Source organism: Neolamprologus brichardi, chromosome 3 (genome assembly GCF_056152115.1).
Source record: "Neolamprologus brichardi isolate AB-2024 chromosome 3, ASM5615211v1, whole genome shotgun sequence".
NCBI lineage: Eukaryota > Metazoa > Chordata > Actinopteri > Cichliformes > Cichlidae > Neolamprologus > Neolamprologus brichardi.
The window spans coordinates 31,258,576-31,282,915 of NC_142106.1; the positions used below are offsets into that span (position 1 = coordinate 31,258,576).

A 24,340-nucleotide genomic window follows, 5' to 3' on the forward strand; every position below is an offset into this window, starting at 1 on the left:
CTTCCTTGTCTACTGCCTCAAAGCATTGTTGTCGGTCTTGCATGCTGCTCAGTAACATTCAATGTTTATTATTTACTGTTACTTATACTTATCTAGGATTCTGCTGTGCTGTTCTCATTTTGCTTGTTTTCTTTTTTTTTCTTCCAGCAGGTGATCCAACAGATATTAAGTGTCTTTTCTCACTGTCTTTGTCTTTCCCTTTCCTATCCCCCCGTCATGTCTGGCCCCTGATTTCTCCAGTTGCTGTTATCAGTTTTTTTTTGGACAGAGTAATGTCAATCTATGTGATTGCCTCATTTCACAGGCCATCTTGACTAGTGGCTGTAGAGCTGTCATAAAAACCTTTTTGAATTATTCTGAAGAGTCTGCGCAGCGCTGGATAGTTTATTAAAAATTTCTCTGGGGCCGTGATTCTCACTTGATTATTAACAGGACTGACTGAGGATCAGTGAAGAGGGTAAAACACAGCGAGGGGTGTAAAAAACTTCATGTTCTGGAACCATCAAACATCCTTCTCTGTCAGAGACAAACAATCAAAGAATTATAACAATAAAAATAGTTTAATGTTTATTCACTGAACCAAAATGGTTTAGTGTTTAGGTATGAGCTACAGATCTGAGCAGCACATTTTGTGTGCATCTTGCAGTCACTGATTGGGCGATCAGACCTCTGGACGTAGCATTTTCAGTGGGAGAAACATTTCGTCACTCATCCAAGTGACTTCTTCAGTCTCAGCTGACTGCAGGTTCCCCCAATCTTATCAACAGTACATTTACACAATAACTGAAACCAGCCCACTGAATGAACAATGGGCTGTGAGGTCAGTTCCTTAATCATTAATACGCAAATTGTCATTGCTTTACCAAAGCAGAAACATCCGAAGCTTCATAAATTTTAAGGTGATGAGGTTTCTTTTATCTAAACCTGAAACTAGGCAGATCCCTCTGAACCCATCATTGTGTTTCCTTCAACAGTGAACTGCATTAGTTTATATTCAGTGTGACTTCTTCAGGCCTGAGATTTGACAAACGTTTATACTGTGATTATTTAGAGATCTACAACCTGAATTACTGCAGCTCTGTCACCATGTTGAGAAAGAAATCAGCAAAAATTTGAAGTGTCTTAAACTACATTGAAAAAAATATAATGAAGAAATTTGTAGATTTAAATTTTTGGGAATTGGAAAACATTTTTTAATGTAGGATTTATTAATTTATTTATTTTACCATTATAATGGATCAGGTGTACATTGTCTTCCCTTGTTTTTCATAACAGCATATAGACCCAGGGCCACACTGACAGCAGGAACAACAATCATACCAGTAGGGGGCAGTGTGACACTGACCTGCTCTGTGCAGAGCTCTGATGGATGGAAATATGAGTGGTTCAGACGAACCCAAAGAACCTCTGAAGTTCAAATCAGAGATCAACAAAACAGAGATATCAGAGTATCTGAAGGAGGAATCTACCGCTGCAGAGGAACAAGAGGAAACCCAGTTTACTACACTGATATAAGTGATGATGTCACCATTGACATAACCTGTGAGTTCAGTCATTTAGTTTGAAATATACATTCAGTGATGATTATCAAACATACAATGTTACGTTTTCTGTGTTGATGTCATGTTTCTGTTTGTATCTCAACTGTTAATATGTGTAAACAGTTTCCAATAAAGTTGTTGTAAAACAACAACCCAACTGGCCTCAGATATTCAGAGGTGAGACGATCACTCTGACATGTGAGGTGCAGGAAGGAGGTGAAACCACTGAGTGGTGGTATGAATGGAGAGGACCCAGGACACCCACACAGTGGACACACAATAATGATGTGACATTCAGAGTTTCTGAGTCCAGCAGTGGAGACTACATGTGTAAGAATCGACGCAGAGATGACTCATATTCTTCAACAGAGTGGAGTGAAGCCTTCACATTGTCAGCATCAAGTAAGTCATGTTTGTTGTGTGATCTCCATTTGACAAATGTCATAATGGTCAGCACAGGATGAATTCAATGGTCTACAAAGCATGTTACATTGTTAGTCAGACAAAGAGCTGCAGCTGATAGTAGCCTCATTGTAGACAGTTTGTCACCACTTTGTGTCATGAACTTTCAGCTGGTATAGAGACACCAATGCTGACCTGCTGCTCCATTACCTGAGGACAATAATAAGAGAAACAGGATAGAAATATAGTTCTTCAGACTCCCTCAACAAATGAAAACAAATATGAAACTTCTTTAAAAAAAGAATAAAAGTCATTCAATCATCTCATCAAATACTGGCGTAGATTAAAATTAATCTGAAGCACAATTCAATTCAATTCAATTCAATTTTATTTATATAGCGCCAAATCACAACAAATGTCGCCTCAAGGCGCTTCATAGATACAGAGAAAAGCCCAACAATCATATGACCCCCTATGAGCAAGCACTTTGGCGACAGTGGGAAGGAAAAACTCCCTTTTAACAGGAAGAAACCTCCGGCAGAACCAGGCTCAGGGAGGGGCGGCCATCTGCTGCGACCGGTTGGGGTGAGAGAAAGAAGACAGGATAAAAGACATGCTGTGGAAGAGAGACAGAGATTAATAACAGATATGATTCAATACAGAGAGGTCTGTTAATACATAGTGAGTGAGAAAGGTGACTGGAAGGGAAAAACTCAATGCATCATGGGAATCCCCCGGCAGCCTACATCTATTGCAGCATAACTAAGGGAGGATACAGGGTCACCTGGTCCAGCCCTAACTATATGCTTTAGCAAAAAGGAAAGTTTTAAGCCTAATCTTAAAAGTAGAGATAGTGTCTGTCTCCCGAATCCAAACTGGAAGCTGGTTCCACAGAAGAGGGGCCTGAAAACTGAAGGCTCTCCCTCCCATTCTACTTTTAAATACTCTAGGAACAACAAGTAGGCCTGCAGAGCGAGAGCGAAGTGCTCTAATAGGGTAATATGGTACTACAAGGTCATTAAGATAAGATGGGGCCTGATTATTTAAGACCTTGTATGTGAGGAGCAGGATTTTGAATTCAATTCTGGATTTAACAGGAAGCCAATGAAGGGAAGCCAAAACAGGAGAAATATGCTCTCTCTTTCTAGTCCCTGTCAGTACTCTTGCTGCAGCATTTTGGATTAACTGAAGGCTTTTCAGTGAGTTTTTTGGACATCCTGATAATAATGAATTGCAGTAGTCCAGCCTGGAAGTAATAAATGCATGAACTAGTTTTTCAGCGTCACTCTGAGACAGGATATTTCTAATTTTAGAGATGTTGCGCAAATGGAAGAACGCAGTCTTACATATTTGTTTAATATGTGCGTTAAAGGACATATCCTGGTCAAAAATGACTCCAAGGTTCCTCACAGTGTTACTGGAGGCCAAGGTAATGCCATCCAGAGTAAGAATCTGGTTAGATACCATATTTCTAAGCTTTTCAGCGCCGAGTACAATGACCTCAGTTTTATCTGAGTTAAGAAGCAGAAAGTTAGTGGCCATCCAAGTCTTTATGTCTTTAAGACATTCCTGCAGTTTAACTAATTGGTGTGTGTTATCTGGCTTCATGGACAGATAGAGCTGAGTGTCTTCTGCATAGCAGTGAAAATGTATGCTATGTCTTCTAATGATGCTGCCTAAGGGAAGCATGTATAATGTAAACAGAATTGGTCCTAGCACTGAACCCTGTGGAACTCCATAATTAACCTCAGTGTGTGAAGAGGACTCTCCATTTACATGCACAAATTGGAGTCTATTAGATAGATATGATACAAACCACTGCAGCGCAGTACCTGTAATACCTACAGCATGTTCTAATCGCTCTAATAGGATATTATGGTCAACAGTATCGAATGCTGCACTAAGGTCAAGAAGGACAAGCACAGAGATGAGTCCACTGTCAGAGGCCATAAGAAGATCATTTGTAACCTTCACTAAAGCTGTTTCTGTGCTGTGATGAGCTCTGAAACCTGACTGAAACTCTTCAAATAAACCATTCCTCTGCAGATGATCTGTTAGCTGTTTGACAACTACTCTTTCAAGGATTTTTGATATGAAAGGAAGGTTGGAGATTGGCCTATAATTAGCTAAGACTGCTGGGTCTAGAGATGGCTTTTTGAGTAAAGGTTTAACTGCAGCCACCTTGAAGGCCTGTGGTACATAGCCGATTATTAGAGATAGGTTGATCATATATAAGATCGAAGAATTAATCAATGGCAGGACTTCTTTGAGCAGTTTTGTAGGAATGGGGTCTAAAAGACACGTTGATGGTTTGGAGGAAGTAATTATTGAAGTTAACTCAGAAAGATCGATTGGAGAAAAAGAGTCTAACTTAACATCAATGGTACTAAGAGTAGCTGTAGATAATATTACATCTGTGGGATGATTATTGGTAATTTTTTCTTTAATGATAAAAATTTTATTTGTGAAGAAGTTCATGAAGTCATCACTAGTTAACGTTAAAGGGATGGTTGGCTCAAAAGAGCTCTGACTTTTTGTCAGCCTGGCTACAGTGCTGAAGAGAAACCTGGGGTTGTTCTTATTTTCTTCAATCAGTGATGAGTAGTAAGCTGTTCTGGCTTTGCGGAGGGCTTTCTTATAAAGCAACAAACTATTTCTCCAGGCTAAATGATGATCCTCTAAATTTGTGACACGCCATTTCCTCTCCAGATTACGAGTCATCTGCTTTAGGGTACGTGTTTGAGAATTATACCACGGGGTCAGGTACTTCTGATTAGAGACCTTAGTTTTCACTGGAGCTACAGTATCCAGAGTCGTAAGTAGTGAGGAGGTGAAATTATTAACAAGATAATCGACCTCTGTTGGGGTAGCGTTCAGATAGCTGCTCTGCTCTGTGTTGGTACAGGGCATTGACGATGATAACAGTGGCTGGATTAAATTCTTAAACTTAGTTACAGCGCTTTCAGAAAGACATCTACTTTGATAAAGTCCACTCTCCACTGCTGCGTAATCAATTATTGTAAATGTAAATGTTATCAAGAAATGATCAGACAGGAGAGGGTTTTCAGGAAACACTGTTAAATGTTCAGTTTCTATGCCATATGTTAAAACAAGATCTAGACTGTGATTAAAGTGGTGGGTGGGTTCTTTTACATTTTGAGAGAAACCAATTGAGTCTAACAACAGATCAAATGCCATGTTGAGGCTGTCATTTTTAGCATCAACATGGATGTTAAAATCACCCACAATAATTATTTTATCTGAGCTCAGAACTAAATTAGATATAAAGTCTGAGAAATCAGACAGAAACTCTGTGTAAGGCCCAGGTGGACGATAGATGATAACAAGTAAGACTGGTTTCTGAGTTTCACAGCTGGGGTGGACAATGTTAAGCATCAGGCTTTCAAATGATTTAAAAGTCTGTCTTGGTCTTTCATTAATTAATAGACTGGTGTGAAAAATTGCTGCCACACCGCCCCCTCGACCTGTGCTTCGAGATTTCTGGTAGTTAGAATGACTCGGGGGTGTTGATTCATTTAAACTAATTCAATTCAATTCAATTCAATTCAATTCAATTTTATTTATATAGCGCCAAATCACAACAAATGTCGCCTCAAGGCGCTTCATAGATACAGAGAAAAGCCCAACAATCATATGACCCCCTATGAGCAAGCACTTTGGCGACAGTGGGAAGGAAAAACTCCCTTTTAACAGGAAGAAACCTCCGACAGAACCAGGCTCAGGGAGGGGCGGCCATCTGCTGCGACCGGTTGGGGTGAGAGAAGGAAGACAGGATAAAGACATGCTGTGGAAGAGAGACAGAGATTAATAACAGATACGATTCAATACAGAGAGGTCTGTTAATACATAGTGAGTGAGAAAGGTGACTGGAAAGGAAAAACTCAATGCATCATGGGAATCCCCCGGCAGCCTACATCTATTGCAGCATAACTAAGGGAGGATTCAGGGTCACCTGGTCCAGCCCTAACTATATGCTTTAGCAAAAAGGAAAGTTTTAAGCCTAATCTTAAAAGTAGAGATAGTGTCTGTCTCCCGAATCCAAACTGGAAGCTGGTTCCACAGAAGAGGGGCCTGAAAACTGAAGGCTCTCCCTCCCATTCTACTTTTAAATACTCTAGGAACAACAAGTAGGCCTGCAGAGCGAGAGCGAAGTGCTCTAATAGGGTGATATGGTACTACAAGGTCATTAAGATAAGATGGGGCCTGATTATTTAAGACCTTGTATGTGAGGAGCAGGATTTTGAATTCAATTCTGGATTTAACAGGAAGCCAATGAAGGGAAGCCAAAACAGGAGAAATATGCTCTCTCTTTCTAGTCCCTGTCAGTACTCTTGCTGCAGCATTTTGGATTAACTGAAGGCTTTTCAGTGAGTTTTTTGGACATCCTGATAATAATGAATTGCAAACTAACATAATCATCCTGCTTCAACCAGGTTTCTGTAAGGCAGAGTAAATCAATTTGTTGATCAATTATTAAGTCATGTACTAACAGAGACTTGGAGGAGAGAGACCTGATATTTAATAATCCACATTTCACTGTTTTACTCTTTGGTTCAGTTGTGGATACTGTATTATTCTTTCTTTGTAAATGTTTAAGTTGTTTGTTGCTGGTTTTTAGTTTGTTTTTTGTCTTTTTGGAAGCAGACACAGTCTCTATGGAGATGGGTTTTTGGGGGGGTAGCAGGAGGAGAGAAGCTGCAGAGAGACGTGTAAGACTGCAATTTACAGGACTACAATTTAAGGAGAACATGCGGCTAAACATGTCACTCCTGGTCTGATTGGGGAGGGGACCAGAGAAAACTACAGAGTCCGACATTGTTTTGGCAAAGTTGCACACCGATTCAATATTGATTTTAGTGACCTCCGATTGGCGTAACCGGGTGTCATTACTGCCGACGTGAATTATGATTTTACTAAATTTACGTTTACCCTTAGCCAGCAGTTTTAAATTTCCTTCAATGTCGCCTGCTCTGGCCCCTGGAAGACAATTGACTATGGTTGCCGGTGTCTCTAGCTGCACATGTCTGAGAACAGAATCACCAATTACCAGAGTTTGACCCCCAGCGGGTGTGTCACCGAGTGGGGAAAAACGGTTAGACAAATGAACGGGTTGGTGGTGTACCTGGGGCTTCTGTTTAGGACTACGCTTCCTCCTCACCGTTACCCAGCCGTCTTTCCCCAGCTGCTTGGGATCTGCCGGGGAACAGCTAGCGGGGCCTACGCTATCTTCGGCTGCACCAGCTACAGGGGCCTGGCTAGCTAAGGGTGAGAGGAGGGTGCAAAGCCGAGTCTCCAGTTCAGTAATCCTGGCCTCCAGAGCTGCAAATATGCTACATTTGTTACAGATATCATTACTGCTAAAGGAGGCCGAGGAGTAACTAAACATCTGACACAATGAGCAAGAAAGTGCAGAAGGGACAGGTGAAGTAGCCATGGTGCTAACGGGTCGGCTACGAGCTAAGCTAGCGAAACAGTACAGAGACAGTGAGTGAATACTATAAATTAGGTATTGAGTACACAGAAAGTGTGCTTCGGATGAAGCACGTGAAGATTATACTGTGAAAAAAGAATGTATTTAAAAGTTGTTAATTAAACTGCTAAGCAAATAAGCTACTCAGAAACACCACTGTGTTTGAGCAGGAACAGGAAGCGATACTATACCACAGAGCGAGCGAACACCAAGTGACAGCGCCACCGACCCGATAATTAAAGTCAGTCATATATCCACAAACACAACAAGCACACACACGAGTGAGTTTAATAGAAAGGTTTTTGATTTTATTTCTATTGAACTCATTGACTTGCATGCTAACTTCAAAGTCATTTTATGAAAGCAAATCAGACTCATTCCAACTTCTTCCTGAAAAAGTCTCATTTGTACATATAACGACTTTGTGGGGAAAAGTGTGTTGATGTTAATTCTTTTAAAAAAAAGTTCTGTCTGTGATTCAGCTGTCTTACACAGGTAAATAACGGAAGCTCAGATGTCCCAGTTTTACTGCTGGGCTCAGATCACTAACAGTTAACAGTTCACCCATCTCTGCATAAATAAAAGAATTAAAACAAATAATGTGTTATAATTTTAAAAATTGTACAAATACATGAAAGTGATGAACGTCAGCTTAACATTTTATTTTGCTGTTATCGTTTAACGTTTAAAATGAAATGTTAAATGATAGAAAATTACGGTGGCCCCTAGAAACAAAACACGTACAAACTCCAAAACACTTGCAAACTCCAAAACATTTGCAAACTCCAAAACACTTGCAAACTCCAAAACACTTGCAAACCCCAAAACACATGCAAATTCCAAAACACAACGGAAGTGCTCCAGGACGCTAGGGGCAGTGTTGAGCTTTTGTTACCTAGTAACTACACAAGCCAGGAAGTACCAATGACCGGATTTGGTCTGTATCCCAATTCAGGGTCTGCAGCCTTAAAGGCCGCATTTAAAGGCCGATTACGTCACAGCGACACGACGAAGGCTGTCCCAATTCAAAGGCTGCTCAAAATGCGGCCCTCAAATGCGTCCTTAATTTCCCTGAATTTTAAGGATGGGTCGGTGTAGCCTTCATGGCCCAACATATCCCAGATTTCATAGCGCGGCAGTGGTGTGGATAATTTTGCCGAAAAAAACGGCGGAAGCGGAGCCGCCGTAGAGTAAACTTTCAGAAGTAAGTACTGAATATTATGTCACTTATTTATGCGTAAATGTTTTTATAATGAACATTAAAACATTACTGTTGGCCACATGTCGGGAAAGTTATGTGGCATTAGCGATGTTTGTACTAACTTGGTTTTAAAGCCTTTACTTCAAAATATACGCCGTTCAATACTTGACTTTAATCTTACAGAGAATGTGATGATTTTGTGGATAATTAAAGTCAGTCATATATCCACAAACACAACAAGCTGAAAGTCAGTGATGCTGCTCGGTTTGCAGTCCTGAATATCACGGCACAAGCAGGATTCACTGCACTGTTAATGTTAGCTATGTTATATTGCTGCCTCTGTTCGGTGGTGTCGAGCCAAACGGACTTTAACGTGTGTTTGAACGAGCTGACGGTTCACTTGTTAAGCTGAAAGAAAGATGCTTTAATCACAGGAGTCACACATGTGTCCACTGTACCATCTGGGAACTCTTCTTGTTTTGTAACAACACAATCCTCCTTCTCCTGTTCTTTTAGTAGCAGTGTATACACCTGAGACTGTCACCTGTCTGTCTGTCCTGCACTCTCTCTCTGTTTCTTTCTCTCTGATTGTGGAATAAAAGTATGAACATGTATTTATAAGTTACACTTGTGTTTGAATCCTGCAGCTTATCACACATTTGATTTCCATGTGTGACAACTGCAAGTGTCCAGAGTGAGGACAGACTGAGGGACCCACTGCTGCACATCATCTGTGAGGCTTTGCACCCCTGATGATCCACCAGGACAAACTCAGCAGTGTGTGAGGAAGAGGAGGAGGAACAGCCAGCAGCAGCTGACAGATGGAGAGAATAGACAGACTGTTCCCTGTTTGTGAAGGACTGCTAGGAAAGTTTAACATAACTAATTGTCTGTCCGGAATCAGTCTTATTAGGTAATGTTCAAATAATGTTATCATTCCAGTGTTTTCAGTGTGGGAGAAAGTACTCAGGGCCTTCAAGTTACACACTATGAAAGACAGCAACAAGTTTAATGTTCAGAAACCTAAAGTATGTATCAGCAGCAGAATGGAGCTAAAAATAAATGTTTGTTTCAGTTCTATGAAGCTTTGAGTATTTTGGATCAGTAGCACTGCTGTGTTTGTTGCATCATATTGCTGTAATTGTTTATATGCTTTATATATTCTGAGGTAAGTTGATCTATAGTGTTACATCATATTCTATAAGGATGTTATGTGTTTGTATACTTTCTGCCCAGTTTGACCCATTTAACAGAAGTCAGCCTGTTTAAGGCTCTGATATCTATTCTGTATGACTTAAAGCAGTTATGACATGGTCTAATTTTCTCACCCAATAAAGGAATATTCAATATATCAGTCTACTCTTCATTTTATGAGAAACAGTTATCACAGCTTGTACATTTTCTTTTTATAAATATATGTAAGCAATGAGCCAAATTTAGTAATGCCAACATACTGAAGGAACAACATTTGTCTCTTATATATGATACACCTATATATGCACTGTCAAAGATACTTGTCCTTGAGTGAAGATTTAAGGTGATAAGACATGTAAATAACTGCAACTTGAATCTGTACTGAAGCTCAGTATTTGACACAGAGTTCATGTTCACTACTGTAATAGCTAATAATGATTAATATAATAACTATAATATTGGCCATATTATATTTCCATTACCAAAGTGATATGACTTTAGTCTCATGAACAACATTAGCTAATTGTTATTTACTAACTAATCTTAAATGACTGTTCAGTACAGAAATGAAGCCCAAAAATCATGTTTTACTGTCCTGTGGTCTCAGCCTCAGATCACTTATCTTCTAGAAACAAACAAACAAATTAACAAAATATGTTCTCCTTAATTTCTGTCAAACAAAGTTGTATGACACGTTTCCAGCAGTTAGTATCATTTTTGGAGTTGGCAAGTGTTTTGGAGTTTGTACCTGTTTTGGAGTTTGCAAGTGTTTTGGAGTTTGTACCTGTTTTGGAGTTTGCAAGTGTTTTGGAGTTTGCATGTGTTTTGGAGTTTGCAAGTGTTTTGGAGATTGCAAGTGTTTTAGAGTTTGTACCTGTTTTGGAGTTTTTACCTGTTTTGGAGTTTGCAAGTGTTTTGGAGTTTGCAAGTGTTTTGGAGTTTGCAAGTGTTTTAGAGTTTGCATGTGTTTTGGAGTTTGCAAGTGTTTTGGAGTTTGTACCTGTTTTGGAGTTTGTACCTGTTTTGGAGTTTGCAAGTGTTTTGGAGTTTGCAAGTGTTTTGGAGTTTGCAAGTGTGTTGGAGTTTGCAAGTGTTTTAGAGTTTGCAAGTGTTTTGGAGTTTGCAAGTGTTTTGGAGTTTGCAAGTGTTTTGGAGTTTGCAAGTGTTTTGGAGTTTGCAAGTGTTTTGGAGTTTGCAAGTGTTTTGGAGTTTGCAAGTGTTTTGGAGTTTGCAAGTGTTTTGGAGTTTGCAAGTGTTTTGGAGTCTTCAAGTGTTTTGGAGTTTGCAAGTGTTTTGGAGTTTGCAAGTGTTTTAGAGTTTGCAAGTGTTTTGGAGTTTGCAAGTGTTTTGGAGTTTGCAAGTGTTTTGGAGTTTGTACCTGTTTTGGAGTTTGCAAGTGTTTTGGAGTTTGCATGTGTTTTGGAGTTTGTACATGTTTTGTCTCTAGGGGCCACCGTAGAAAATAACTTCCAGTCAGCTCTTGTGTGTGAACTAAGTTTTAAATAATAGTTCAAGTAAGACGACTTAAAAACACACATATACTTCTCTTTCCAAGACTCTCTTCCCACTCCGACAGAAAGTAAAGAAGTTTTTCACTGCACTGTAACTATTAAAACAGTAATGAACAGAAAACAGGGATGAGGCATTCAAAACTATTTTTGATTTGAAATCTGCCTTTCTAGCTCTGATGTCTCACATGCAGAGAAATTACACATTGTTTTCTAAATTGGTCAATGTTTAACACATAATCAGTGCTGTAAGAAATTTCTTCCTTAGACAACAGACAATTTAACGATGAACTTTTTCTGTATCTTATACAGCAAGTAAACCCAGAGCCACACTGACAGCACAAAGTTCAGTCATACCAGCAGGGGGCAGTGTGACACTGAGCTGCTCTGTGGAGGGCTCTGCTGGCTGGAAGTTTGACTGGTTCAGACGTGATTCAGAGTTTTCTGGAGCTCAGAAAATAGGAGCTGGAACATCAGAGCACACTATCAGTATTTCAGAAGGAGGCATCTATTACTGCAGAGGAGGGAGAGGAGATCCAGTTTTCTCCACAGAGGACAGTGCTCCAGTTATAATTCAGAAACAAGGTGAGGGTGAAATTTTGTTGCGAAATAAAACAAAAAATCATAATTAAATTAAAGTAACAATTTAAAAAACATGATTTAGGATCTTTTTTACTTTACTATTTGTGTTTGTTTGTTTGTTGAACAGTTTTGGCTGCTGTGAAGCTGCAGCACAGCTGGTCTCAGATATTCACTGGTGAGACAATCACTCTCAGATGTGAGATTCAGGGAGGTGAAGGAAATGTGTGGAAATATGAATGGACAGCACCCAACACAAACAGCCCTCCAACATCCAGTGAATACAGGATCAGCAGAGTTTCAGTGTCCCACAGTGGAGACTATAGATGTCGAGGTAGCAGTGACTATCTCTTAACAGGATGGAGTGATGCCTTCAGACTGACAGTTTCATGTAAGTTGGACCATGATTCATGCTGACATTTAATGTTTTCATGTATACATCTGTCTTAACAGGAAATCTGTTACTGCAAACTGAAAGCGAGAGTTCAAGAACCGATAAGTTGGATCGAAAAGCAGGCAGAGACTAATGATTCTTAGGTGTCATGGTCCTGAGTCTGTCGACTCAGTGTTTTGTGTTTCTTTATGCTTTTGTTATTCTGATTATGTATTCCATTATTATTCGCCATTTTGTTAGGTTCTGTGCCTGTCCTGCTCCCTCCTTCCGTGTTCCCCCTGTCTGTCCATGATGTCACTGTGGCTGTATCCCAATTCAGGGTCTGCAGCCTTAAAGTACACAGCCTCAACGATCCTCAAGGGCCGCGTACTTAAAGACCGCTAAGGCCGGAAGTGCGAGGCTTGCGAAATGGGACGGTCTAGCCTCCGTTGTGCTGCCCAGGTTGCCTAGCAACCATGATACTAACAGCTGAAAACGTTTCATACAGCTTTGTTTGACAGAAATGAAGGAGAAAATCTTTTGTTCATTTGTTTGTTTGTTTCTAAATGAGCTTTGATCATTCTCTGTAAGATTAAGCTCAGCTATTGAACGGCGTATATTTTAAAGTAAAGGCTGTAAAACCAAGTTAGTACAAACGTCACTAATGTCACATAACTTTGCTGACATGTGGCCAACAGTAATGTTTTAATGTTCTTTGTTATTAAACATTTGCACATAAATAAGTGACATAATAGTCAGTACTTACTTAAAGTTTACTCTTCGGGCGCCCCTCATCCGCCGTTTTTTTCGGCAAAATTATCCACACCCACCGCCGCGCTATGCATTCTGGGATATGTTGGGCCACGAAGGCTACACCGACCTATCCTTAAAATTCAGGGAAATGAAGGCCGCATTTGAGGGCCGCATTTCGAGCAGCCTTTGAATTGGGAAAGCCTTCGTCGTGTCGCTGTGACGTAATCGGCCTTAAAATGCGGCCTTTAAGGCTGCAGACCCTGAATTGGGATACAGCTTGTGTCTGTGTCTCTGTCTGTCGTGTGCTTCCTGTTTTATTTAGTAGGTCTGTGTCCTATGTCAGTGCATTCAGCTTTGTGCTCTCCGAAGCTGTGTCCCAATTCAGGGTCTGCACGCTTGAAGTACGCGCACTACGCGTACTACGTACGGTGCGTACTATGGGCCTTTCTCAATATGCGTACTTGTGCGTACTTGCGTTCTCGTGTACTCGTGATACGTCATCAGTCGGAGACCAAGTACTGTTCCAATTCGAAGTACGCATCAAGCCAAGAACGCGAAAAAGTCCCAGATGTGTTCTCGCTCCGCCCGTTTTATCGAGCATGCATCGGTGGTGACTTGTGTGGACTTGGTACAGCTAGATATCCCAGAATGCATTTCGTCCAAAACTCAAACGCGGCAATGGTGGACAAGCGGGACTAAAAACTTTTAAATATTACTCTTTCTGGGTCACAAAATAAACTTTTAAGTTCAAGCGAGAATGTAGTTGTGTAAACTTCAAATATCTGCTCGATTTATCAAGATATCATATATTTCCAAACGTGCTCCGACGTTTTCGGAGACGTCTGTGACCCGCCAGCTCCATAGCAGACAGCGAGGTCGAGGATTATTACAGCCGGCGAGAACAGCGGACTCCTGGCACATTTTTTTCAACCCCCCCGCGGTCTTTTCGCTACTCAGGTTAAACAAACCCCAGTAGCTGTCTATTGTATTGAGTGTCCACTAAAATAAAAATAAAAGCGTTCTAACATCTCACCTGCTTGTTTTTATTAAGGTATGTACACGTATGTACATGTACACTATTTTTATTAATAGAGATTTCACTACTGAGGTTAAACATGATATATAAGTCACTTAGATCACTTCTAAATGTTAATGTTTGGTTTATTTCAGTGTTTTATTTGTTCCCGAGTAAACTGATTTGGCTGTGATCAAAGTTAAGCTTCATAACATATTACTCACAGTTAAATTAACAGGGGACGGCAGTAAAAACTCCGGACCTGTGACATCATCAAGTACGCTGGTGTACCAATTGTACAAATTGCGAGTCCGTGCTCGCGTTCTCGGCGAGTCCGTACTCCCGTGCGTTCTTGGCGAGTACTTGAGAATTGAGAAAGGGCCTATAAGTATGAGAAGTGCGGAAGTGAGAGGCTGAAATGGGGCGGTCTAGCCTGCGTCACGCTGCCCAGGTTGCCTAGCAACCATGATACTAACCGCGAGAAACGTTAAATACAGCTTTGTGTGACAGAAATGAAGGAGAAAAAATGTTTTTTTGTTTGTTCATTTTTGTCATGACATCACTTTGATTAGTTGAGTATCTGAGGCTGAGACCACAGGACTGTAAAACATGATTGTTGGGCTTCATTTCTGTATTGAGCAGTCATTTCAAGATTAGTTAGTAAATAACAATTAGCTAATGTTGTTCATGAGACTAAAATCATCTCACTGTTGTAATGTAAATATAATAGGGCCAATATTATATGTATTCTCAGATTATATATATATATATATATATATATATATAGTAGTTATTTATATTTCCTATTACCGTAAATCTTCACTCAAAGACAAGTATCTGTGACAGTATAGATGTATCATATATAAGAGACAAATATTGTTTGTTTAATATGTTGGCATTACTAAATTTGGCTCAATGCTTACATATATGTGTAAAAACAAAATGTACGAGCTGTGATAACTGTTTCTGATAAAATGAAGAGTAGACTGATATATGAAATATTCCTTTATTGGGTGAGAAAATCAGAGCATGTCATAACTGCTTTAGGTCATACAGAATAGATATCAGAGCCTTAAACAGGCTGACTTCTGCTAAATGGGTCAAACTGGGCAGAAAGTATACAAACACATAACAGCCTTATAGAATATGATGTAACACTATAGATCAACTTACCTCAGAATATATAAAGCATATAAACAATTACAGCAATATGATGCAACAAACACAGCAGTGCTACTAATCCAAAATACTCAAAGCTTCATAGAACTGAAACAAACATTTATTTTTAGCTCCATTCAGCTGCTGATACATACTTTAGGTTTCTGAACATTAAACTTGTTGCTGTCTTTCATAGTGTGTAACTAGAAGGCCCTGAGTACTTTCTCCCACACTGAAAACACTGGAATGATAACATTATTTGAACATTACCTAATAAGACTGATTCAGGACAGACAATTAGTTATTTTAAACTTTCCTAGCAGTCCTTCACAAACAGGGAACAGTCTGCCTATTCTCTCCATCTGTCAGCTGCTGCTGGCTCTTCCTCCTCCTCTTCCTCACACACTGCTGAGTTTGTCCTGGTGGATCATCAGGGGTGCAAAGCCTCACAGATGATGTGCAGCAGTGGGTCCCTCAATCTGTCCTCACTCTGGACACTTGCAGTCGTCACACATGGAAATCAAATGTGTGATAAGCTGCAGGATTCAAACACAAGTGTAACTTATAAATACATGTTCATACTTTTATTCCACAATCAGAGAGAAAGAAAAAGAGAGAGAGTGAAGGAGAGACAGACAGGTGACAGTCTCAGGTGTATACACTGCTACAAAACAGCACAAGAGGAGGAGGATTTTGTTTGTGTTATTACGAGTGCTAAACAAGAAGAGTTCCCAGATGGTACAGTGGACACATGTGTGACTCCTGTGATTAAAGCATCTTTCTTTCAGCTTAACGAGTGAACTGTCAGCTCGTTCAAACACACGTTAAAGTCCGTTTGGCTCGACACCACTGAACAGAGGCAGCAATATAACATAGCTAACATTAACAGTGCAGTGAATCCTGCTTGTGCCGTGATATTCAGGACTGCAAACCGAGCAGCATCACTGACTTTCAGCTTGTTGTGTTTGTGGATATATGACTGACTTTAATTATCCACAAAATCATCACATTCTCTGTAAGATTAAGGTCGACTATCGAACGGCGTATATTTTAAAGTAAAGGCTTTGAAACCAAGTTAACGCTGAAAGTACAAACATTGCTAATGTCACATAACTTTGCCGACATGTGGCCAACAGCAATGTTTTAATGTTCTTTGTTATGTTCTCCTGCCGTATTTTGGGGCAAAATTATCCACATCCACCGCCGCGCTATGAATTGTGGGATATATGGGATCACGAAGCGTGGACCAGACCACGCTTGATATTTGGGGAAATCGACGGCGCATTTGGAGTATGCATTTGGAGTATGCATTTGGAGTACACTTCGAATTGGGACAGCCGTCGTCACGTGGCGGTGACGTGATCGCACTTGAAATGCATACTTCAAGCGTGCATACCCTGAATTGGGACATAGCCCCTGTCTTGTCAGTGTAATCAGTGTCAGCCGTGTCTCCCAGCTGTTTCCTCTTTGCTCTGTTTACCTCTTGTATTTAGTGGCAACCAGTTCTCTACTCCCATCCCTACATGCAGGATTACTAATTACTGTTTGATTAATTTATCTACAAACACAGTGTTTAAAGTGTTATCAGTACTGTAACACGTTTATTCTTGATTATTTTTTCATGTTTTACTCATTTTGTTTCTAAAGCAGCAAGTAAACCCAGAGCCACACTAACAGCGCAAAGTTCAATCCTACCAGCAGGGGGCAGTGTGACACTGAGCTGCTCTGTGGAGGGCTCTGCTGGCTGGAAGTTTGACTGGTTCAGACGTGATTCAGTCTCTTCTAATGCTCAGCTCATGAGAGGAAATGAAGCAAACAGAGTTTTGTGTCTCACAAGGAGGTCTGTACCATTTCTATTTGTCTCTAACTGGATTTTTTCTGTGAACAGTTCCCAGTAAGCCCACTGTGGTCCTGCAGCCATCCTGGACTCAGATATACAGCGGTGAGACAGTCACTGTCAGATGTGAGATTCAGGGAGGTGAAGGAGCTCAGTGGACGTATGAATGGAGCGCAGCCAAGTTAAACACACCTCCAACATCCAATGAATACAGAATCATCAGAGCTACTGAGTCTGACAGTGGAGGATACAGCTGCCGGGGCAGGAGGGACTATTTCTTCACAGAGTGGAGTGATATCATCACACTGACTGTATCATGTAAGATCTTTCATCCAGAGTATCTAAATAAGGAAAAAGCACTTCTTTTTCTTACAGCTTTATAACTGTCTTTCATGTTGGTCAGTAAAATGTTTAGTTTTTATTCCACCAACAAAAACCTGAACAGCAGCTTTTTATTCACAGTGAAGAGAACAAAACATATGAGAGTAACTTCTCTGCTGTGCAGCTCTAATACATGAAAGATGAAATGCAGAACAAATGCTGAATCTGTCTCAGCTGCTCCACCACATCCACTAAGAAACATTAAATCCACTGATTGTTCCTCATGTGTGTTTTTAACTTAGAAATGCAGCAAATTAAATATGAAAGATTAGTGTTGTATTTGTGTGATAGTTGTACAGTTTGTTGTAGCTTCACCATTAAAGTTATGTGATATTTATTATTTACATATTTCCACCAAGTTATTGAAACTGGTTTGATTCAGTCATTGACTTTTGTTCGTTTTCTAAACTGAACTGCAGATAAACCAAAGGCCAAACTGAGAGCTGATAACACAGCTGTTCCAGTAGGGGGCAGTGTGACCCTGACCTGCTCTGTGAACCCATCATCATCATCTGGATGGAAATACTACTGGTACAGAGATGAGAAATCCTCTGAAGCCCTGACCACACAAGATGTAGTTTTCCACTCAAATGGACAAATCAGTGTCTCACAGGAAGGACTCTACAGGTGCAGAGGAGGAAGAGGAAACCCAGTTTACTACACAGAGGACAGCCAGTCAGTCAGGATTGGGAAAACTGGTCAGTTTATCATGAAGTCAGATAAATTCCTGATTAAGGAGGAAGATGAAGAACAAAAGGCATTAACATTTTTGACATTCACGTGTTTTTATTGTACTTTCTTGAACATTAACAGTGTCAAACAGGCCTGTTGTGACTCTGTATCCAAACTGGTCTGAGATATACAGAGGAGAGACGATCACTGTCGGATGTGAGATCCATGGAGGAGACACTGAGTGGGATTATGAGTGGGAAACCAACAGCATCAGAAAACCTCCAAATCAAAATGAATACAGGATTAGATCTGCTTCATCATCCAACAGTGGAAACTATCGCTGTAAGGGCAGAATGAAAAGTTCACAGCATAAAACAACAGAGTGGAGTGATTCAGTCACACTGACAGTTTCTGACAGTAAGTAGAGTCATAGTTCATTTAAGCTGGAAATAGAAACAGTTTGTAAAAATGTGTTTTTATTAGTACATGTTGAGATATTTGACATGTTTAGATAGTCTCACTCTTAAAGTTCATCATAAATATTTATGAGTCAACATTTTAGTGACATTGAATTCAGAGTTAAGAGACGAAACATTGAGAGAAAATCTTTGTTGAACAGATAAACCCCGTCCTGTCCTCACTGTGTCTCCATCATGGCTGAGTCCTGGAGCCTCAGTAACTCTGAACTGTGAGGTTGAACATCCGTCTGCAGGATGGAGCTTCTACTGGTATAAAGCTGTTCCTGATCTATCAGAGAAATCCTCCAGTTATGAGCTGCTACCTGATGGCAGTGGGACGGCACAGGACTCCTACATCATTCATGGACAGACACACACAGCAGGGTATGTGTGCAGAGGTGGAAGAGGAGACCCAGAGTATCACACTGATCACAGTCAACCAAAGTTTGTCTGGTCTGCAGGTCAGTTTGTTTCTCTCTGTCCTTTCAATGAAGTGAGATTATGTTGTAACTTTTATTCAAGATGTTTTCAACAAGACTGAGCTCATCAACATCTGTTTCATATTTTGAATCCTAACACCTGTGATCTTTGTCTCTTCACTGCATGTTGTTTCCAGATGTTCATTCAGCAGCGTCTCTCACAGTGAGTCCTGACAGAGTGCAACACTTCACCTCTGACTCTGTCTCACTGACCTGTGAGGGAAACTTCACTGAGTGGAGAGTGATGAAGTTCTCTGAGGACGGCCGACTCTCTGACTGTAGCAGAATGTCTGGATCCACATGTAACATCTACACATCAAAGTCAGATACTGCAGTGTACTGGTGTGAGTCTGGATCAGGAGAGTTCAGCAATGCGGTCAACATCACTGTACAGAGTATGTTATTATACATTTACTTCTTGGATTTGAATTATTCAGACATCACATGAACTTTTGTCCCAGCTTTGCTGTATGTGAAGTAATTTTATCTGGAGAAAAATACAAGATCAGATCTTCATGATGAAAAGCATTTGTACATTTGTATTGTTTGTCAGCTTTTTCTAAAAGTGTGCACCAGCTGATGTGACTGGAACAATTGTGTGTGATTGTGTCACAGATGATGGTAATGGTCCTATCCTGGTGAGTCCTGTTCATCCTGTGACTGAGGGAGCTTCTGTTAGTCTGAGCTGCAGTTTGAAAACACAAAAAATACTTTCCAATGTGTTTTTCTATCACAATGACAAACTTATTCAAAATGACACCCGAGGGGAGCTGAAGATCTCTGCAGTGTCAAAGTCTGATGAAGGTTTCTACAAGTGTCAGTACTCAGGAAGAGAGTCAGCACAGAGCTGGATGTCAGTTAAAGGTGAGCAGGATCAATAATTTGATGGAGTTTTCTAAACATGTCTGATGACTGAGAATGAACATTAGATTGTCTGATTTAAGTCTCACATTCATCTTGCTCCATTTCATAAAAGTATTTATTTATATAATTATAATCTATCAATAATTAATTATTGTTTATTCTAACTGTGTCAGGAGCTGACAGCTCTTCATCTCCTGTGTGGTTGATTGTTGGACTGGTTTGTGGAGTCTCTCTCATTATTATTCTCCTGCTCTTGTTGTATCGCTGCAGAATGACCAACAGTGAGACCTTTTCCTTTACTTACTACAAACTCTTTATCATTCAAAGACACAAATGCATCATAAGGTTCAAATGTCTTTTTTTCACATTTTTAATAAAGGTGCTGCTAACGAACAGACGCTCAATCAGGATGGTCAGCAGCAACCGTCCTCTCTTCTTCATGGTTAGTTTTTCACATAGTTTCAAATATTGTGACGCTATTTGCAACAAGACTGTACTTATTACATCTGCTGCAGCTTTTCATATAAATGTTATTTGCAAGAATATTTGTGTTTAAATTAATATCACAGACATGAGGTGACTGATTTTCTCTGACCTGCAGGTGTTCGTTCTGTCTATGAGACAGTCAGAAGATGTGAAAACACTGAAAATGGTAAAGTTTACACTTTCATTAATATAGAAGCTGGATGATTATACATGAAAGTCATTAAAATTATTATTTCAGGTCCAGCAGAAGGTGATTACACCAATGTCACATCAGTGATTCAGCTTAAAGTCATTAACAAGACAAGTGAGTGCACAAAATGTGAGATTTGAAATGCAAAATATACATTGGTAATTATTCTCACTGATAATAAATGCATTTGTGGACAAATGGTGGTGTTTGTTTTGAAATGCTTTCATTTGATCGCCTCAACAGGGCAACGCAGAGGAGAGCTCTGACTACAATAATGTAAATTCAATCCATTGAGGGGCGGCCATCTGCTGCGACCGGTTGGGGTGAGAGAAGGAAAACAGGATAAAGACATGCTGTGGAAGAGAGACAGAGATTAATAACAGATATGATTCAATGCAGAGAGGTCTATTAACACATAGAGAGCGAGAAAGGTGACTGGAAAGGAAAAACTCAATGCAGAGAGTCATAACTAAGGGAGGATTCAGGGTCACCTGGTCCAGCCCTAACTATATGCTTTAGCAAAAAGGAAAGTTTTAAGCCTAATCTTAAAAGAGAGATAGTGTCTAGAGAGATAGTGTCTGTCTCCCGACAGACACTATCTCTACTGGTTCCACAGAAGAGGGGCCTGAAAACTGAAGGCTCTCCCTCCCATTCTACTTTTAAATACTCTAGGAACAACAAGTAGGCCTGCCGTGCGAGAGCGAAGTGCTCTAATAGGGTGATATGGTACTACAAGGTCATTAAGATAAGATGGGGCCTGATTATTTAAGACCTTGTATGTGAGGAGCAGGATTTTGAATTCAGTTCTGGATTTAACAGGAAGCCAATGAACGGAAGCCAAAACGGTATCTGATTTACATCACTTCCACTTTCCCATGTTGTCAAGCTCAAGGTGACATCACTGGTGTTGTCCAATCATCTTTCTGACAGTCTGTTCAGGGCAATCAGCCTTCATTCCACAGTCTTTAAACCTCACTGCTCATGTGTTATTCTCCCTTACATTTGCCCTCGTGCAACCCAGCTCCATCTCTGCCTTACCCATGTTACTCAGGCTCCATCCAAGCCTCCATCTTCATCTCCACCACCAGCATCTAGACTCCAGGAGGTCCTGTTCTGTTTTAACAGCAGCTCTTTAGCTGTTTGTTTTTTTTTTTTTTGTATTTAAAGTCACTTTGAGTGAAGAGGAGAAGATTTTGAATACAAAACAATGATTGTGACTCAACCTCTTAACATCTGTTTAAGTGTTTCTGCTTTTGTAAAACTATTAGTGAACTGAAGGCATTTTTTGGCCTTCCTTTCTTATTGCATTCATACTAATAACATCCAGACTAAAAGGCTTTCTAGCGTGTACTGAGGTATCACATTACTGCTAAACATCTAAAATATATTGTTAAAAATGGGGCTCTGCTAGTTTGTTGTTTTCAGTGTAATGTTTAAATACAAATAAACAGTATGGAAACAATTTCAAACTTTGATGCAACTTTGTTTTTACACTTTGTTAAAGTTATTAATGACAGTTAAATGCAAAGCTTGTATCAGTGTGTCTATTTTAAGTGTTTGTGAGTGATTCAGTATAATAATTCAACACTCTTACATTGTTTAAAAAGAGAGAGAGAGAGAGAAATTATTTTGTATCCAGCGACTTAGGGGCTTTCATTTTTTCAGATCAAGTTCAATTTTTCTGATGTTTCGGATGCTTTTAAACACATCTGACCAATTGCAATGTTGTCTAGTGGTGATGCAATCAAAATGTTCATTCATCACAGTGGAACATTTGATTCTTATCATGTCACAGAACGGCTCACCACTGGCTCTCTGAAATGATTTATCTGCCGCCTCAGGCGTGGTCCCATCATGAACCCAGTTTCGTCCTTTTTTGGTTTAGTAAAATCAGGATCTGCTCGCTTCATGCTGACTGATACCTTCTTTTCTTTCTTTGTGCATATTTTTAGGATGAATTTTTCACACAAATGCAGTCTATTCTGTGAAAATGAAGGAGACAGGACTACAAGGCAGATAATGCATTAGAACAGAGTTACTACTTGTATTCCATTTGAAATCAAACCTACTTTAAACTTCACAAATAAGTTGCATTTGATGTACACAGAGAATACTTCACTCGCATCACCTGAGTAAATAAAAATACTGTCAGATAATGAAGAAGGAAAACCAGCTATTACACAACTCAGTCAAGCTAAACGATAGTTATTAGATCGATCATGCTGATTTTAGGAAGAAATGCCAAACTTTATTAAATCATTAAAAAGAAAAAAACCTCACAACTCACTGTTGAGGGTAACCAATCAATGTTACCGTCCGAATTGTAAAGACAGTTTCTAATTATTTCATGCTTCAATGCAGCACAGGAACTAAACTAAGTTAATTAAATATTGAAATGTTTTACCCGAACTTTATCTTATTAGATTTATCCAAGTAGTATTAAAAACGTATTATTTCGCGCAACACCCACGGATAATAGACATGTTCTGAGATTTTCAGTGTGACTTAAAAACTAGCAACTCAACTCACTTGCTAAGCTTTTGCCTACTATACAACTATTAGAATTAATTTTGAAACAACACTTCGTAACCACTCTGATCATACCCCTCCCATCGCTGTTTCCAAAGAAACAGTGAACGGTCATCAAAAGCAAAGAGCATATGAATTGAATCAAGTCTCTCTGCCCGCTTCGCGCTCAAGTAGAAGTATCACCAACTCATCATCGTGGTTAGCGAGACCATACACTTTAGCAACACATTTCTCAAGTTAGAAACTATAGAAATGATCCCTGAAAGTATAGTCTTAAGGAATAACCGCCCCGACCCAGCTACTACTATGACGGCCCTGTCCATCTCTGTCACGGTGCTAACAGCAGTGTGTGCTGCTTATGCTTACTGTGTCACGTATCGTAGTTGTGAAATAACGAAATAACATTAATACACCGAACAGTACTCGTCTGCGAGCTCTGAAGTGACATAAATAATTACCTTTGGAGTACCCACAATGCTCTCTGATGGTATGCCCCTCCTCTACGTCTGTCATTGGCTGCTGTGATGCCGCATGCCGCGTGTTAGCCTCGGATGCTAACAACAACAGAGGCTTGAGCCGCATATTTACAGCCGTGGTTTGGAACAATCTGTCTAGCACACACTGGCTGGATGCTACCGATACATGTTGTAACACAGACAGAGATAAAATGAGAAAAATATTTTTGTTAAAAACTTTTATGATAAAAACAATATGTTAGCAAGCGTCACGTGTGCGCCTGTTTTTGTCTTCCGACTACAAACAGGACTGTAAACCTATTCCTACCTTGACAAGTGTTTTGCATTTTCTTTTTTGTGTGCCAAAACAACAGTAATTACAGATATGGAAAAGTACTCTCCATAACAAAAGCTTAGAGTTATTAATTATCCTTTCAGAAAGTCTCTAGTCTCTTTGGATCTGTCTGTGGCAGCTGTCAGGTAAACACAAGCAGAGAGGGATGACGTTTGATTACAAGCCACCATTAATCAGCAATAGCTTAAACTGCTAATTGAGTAAAAACAATTAAAGTCATGTAACTTCCTACATTTCAGCAAAGCTCACATGGAGCTATATTACATGTTCAATAACAAGATTTTGATGTTTAGAGTGGGGTTTCTGCTACTTCACAGCTTCATGAAAATCGCCAAATTATTAACCTTTCCCATGCCACAAGTAAACAGATACAACAATAAAATATTTATTTGATTAACCATCCATACTAAGGTCTAAAC

The 24,340-nt window shown here is 39.9% G+C and overlaps 1 protein-coding gene and 1 non-coding gene across 2 annotated transcripts in view; one reads left to right on the forward strand and one right to left on the reverse strand.

The window, feature by feature from the left end:
- The window catches only part of LOC148104196 (Fc receptor-like protein 5), a 35,830-nt gene extending 14,153 nt beyond the window's left edge, over nt 1-21,677 (forward strand). The window contains exons 3-14 of the mRNA XM_087838298.1: nt 1,276-1,542; nt 1,665-1,943; nt 11,650-11,922; nt 17,104-17,370; nt 18,725-19,024; nt 19,180-19,437; nt 19,658-19,906; nt 20,080-20,187; nt 20,286-20,348; nt 20,508-20,558; nt 20,631-20,696; nt 21,604-21,677. Coding sequence (XP_087694424.1) covers nt 1,276-1,542; nt 1,665-1,943; nt 11,650-11,922; nt 17,104-17,370; nt 18,725-19,024; nt 19,180-19,437; nt 19,658-19,906; nt 20,080-20,187; nt 20,286-20,348; nt 20,508-20,558; nt 20,631-20,696; nt 21,604-21,677 — 2,255 coding nt within the window. The remainder of the gene's footprint in view (nt 1-1,275; nt 1,543-1,664; nt 1,944-11,649; nt 11,923-17,103; nt 17,371-18,724; nt 19,025-19,179; nt 19,438-19,657; nt 19,907-20,079; nt 20,188-20,285; nt 20,349-20,507; nt 20,559-20,630; nt 20,697-21,603) is intronic.
- A 1,493-nt stretch (nt 21,678-23,170) lies between these two features.
- Nucleotides 23,171-23,386, reverse strand: LOC118455390 (small nucleolar RNA U3). The gene has a single exon (XR_004844127.2). It is a non-coding gene; the product is annotated as a small nucleolar RNA U3 (small nucleolar RNA).
- Between the last annotated feature and the right edge of the window lie 954 nt (nt 23,387-24,340).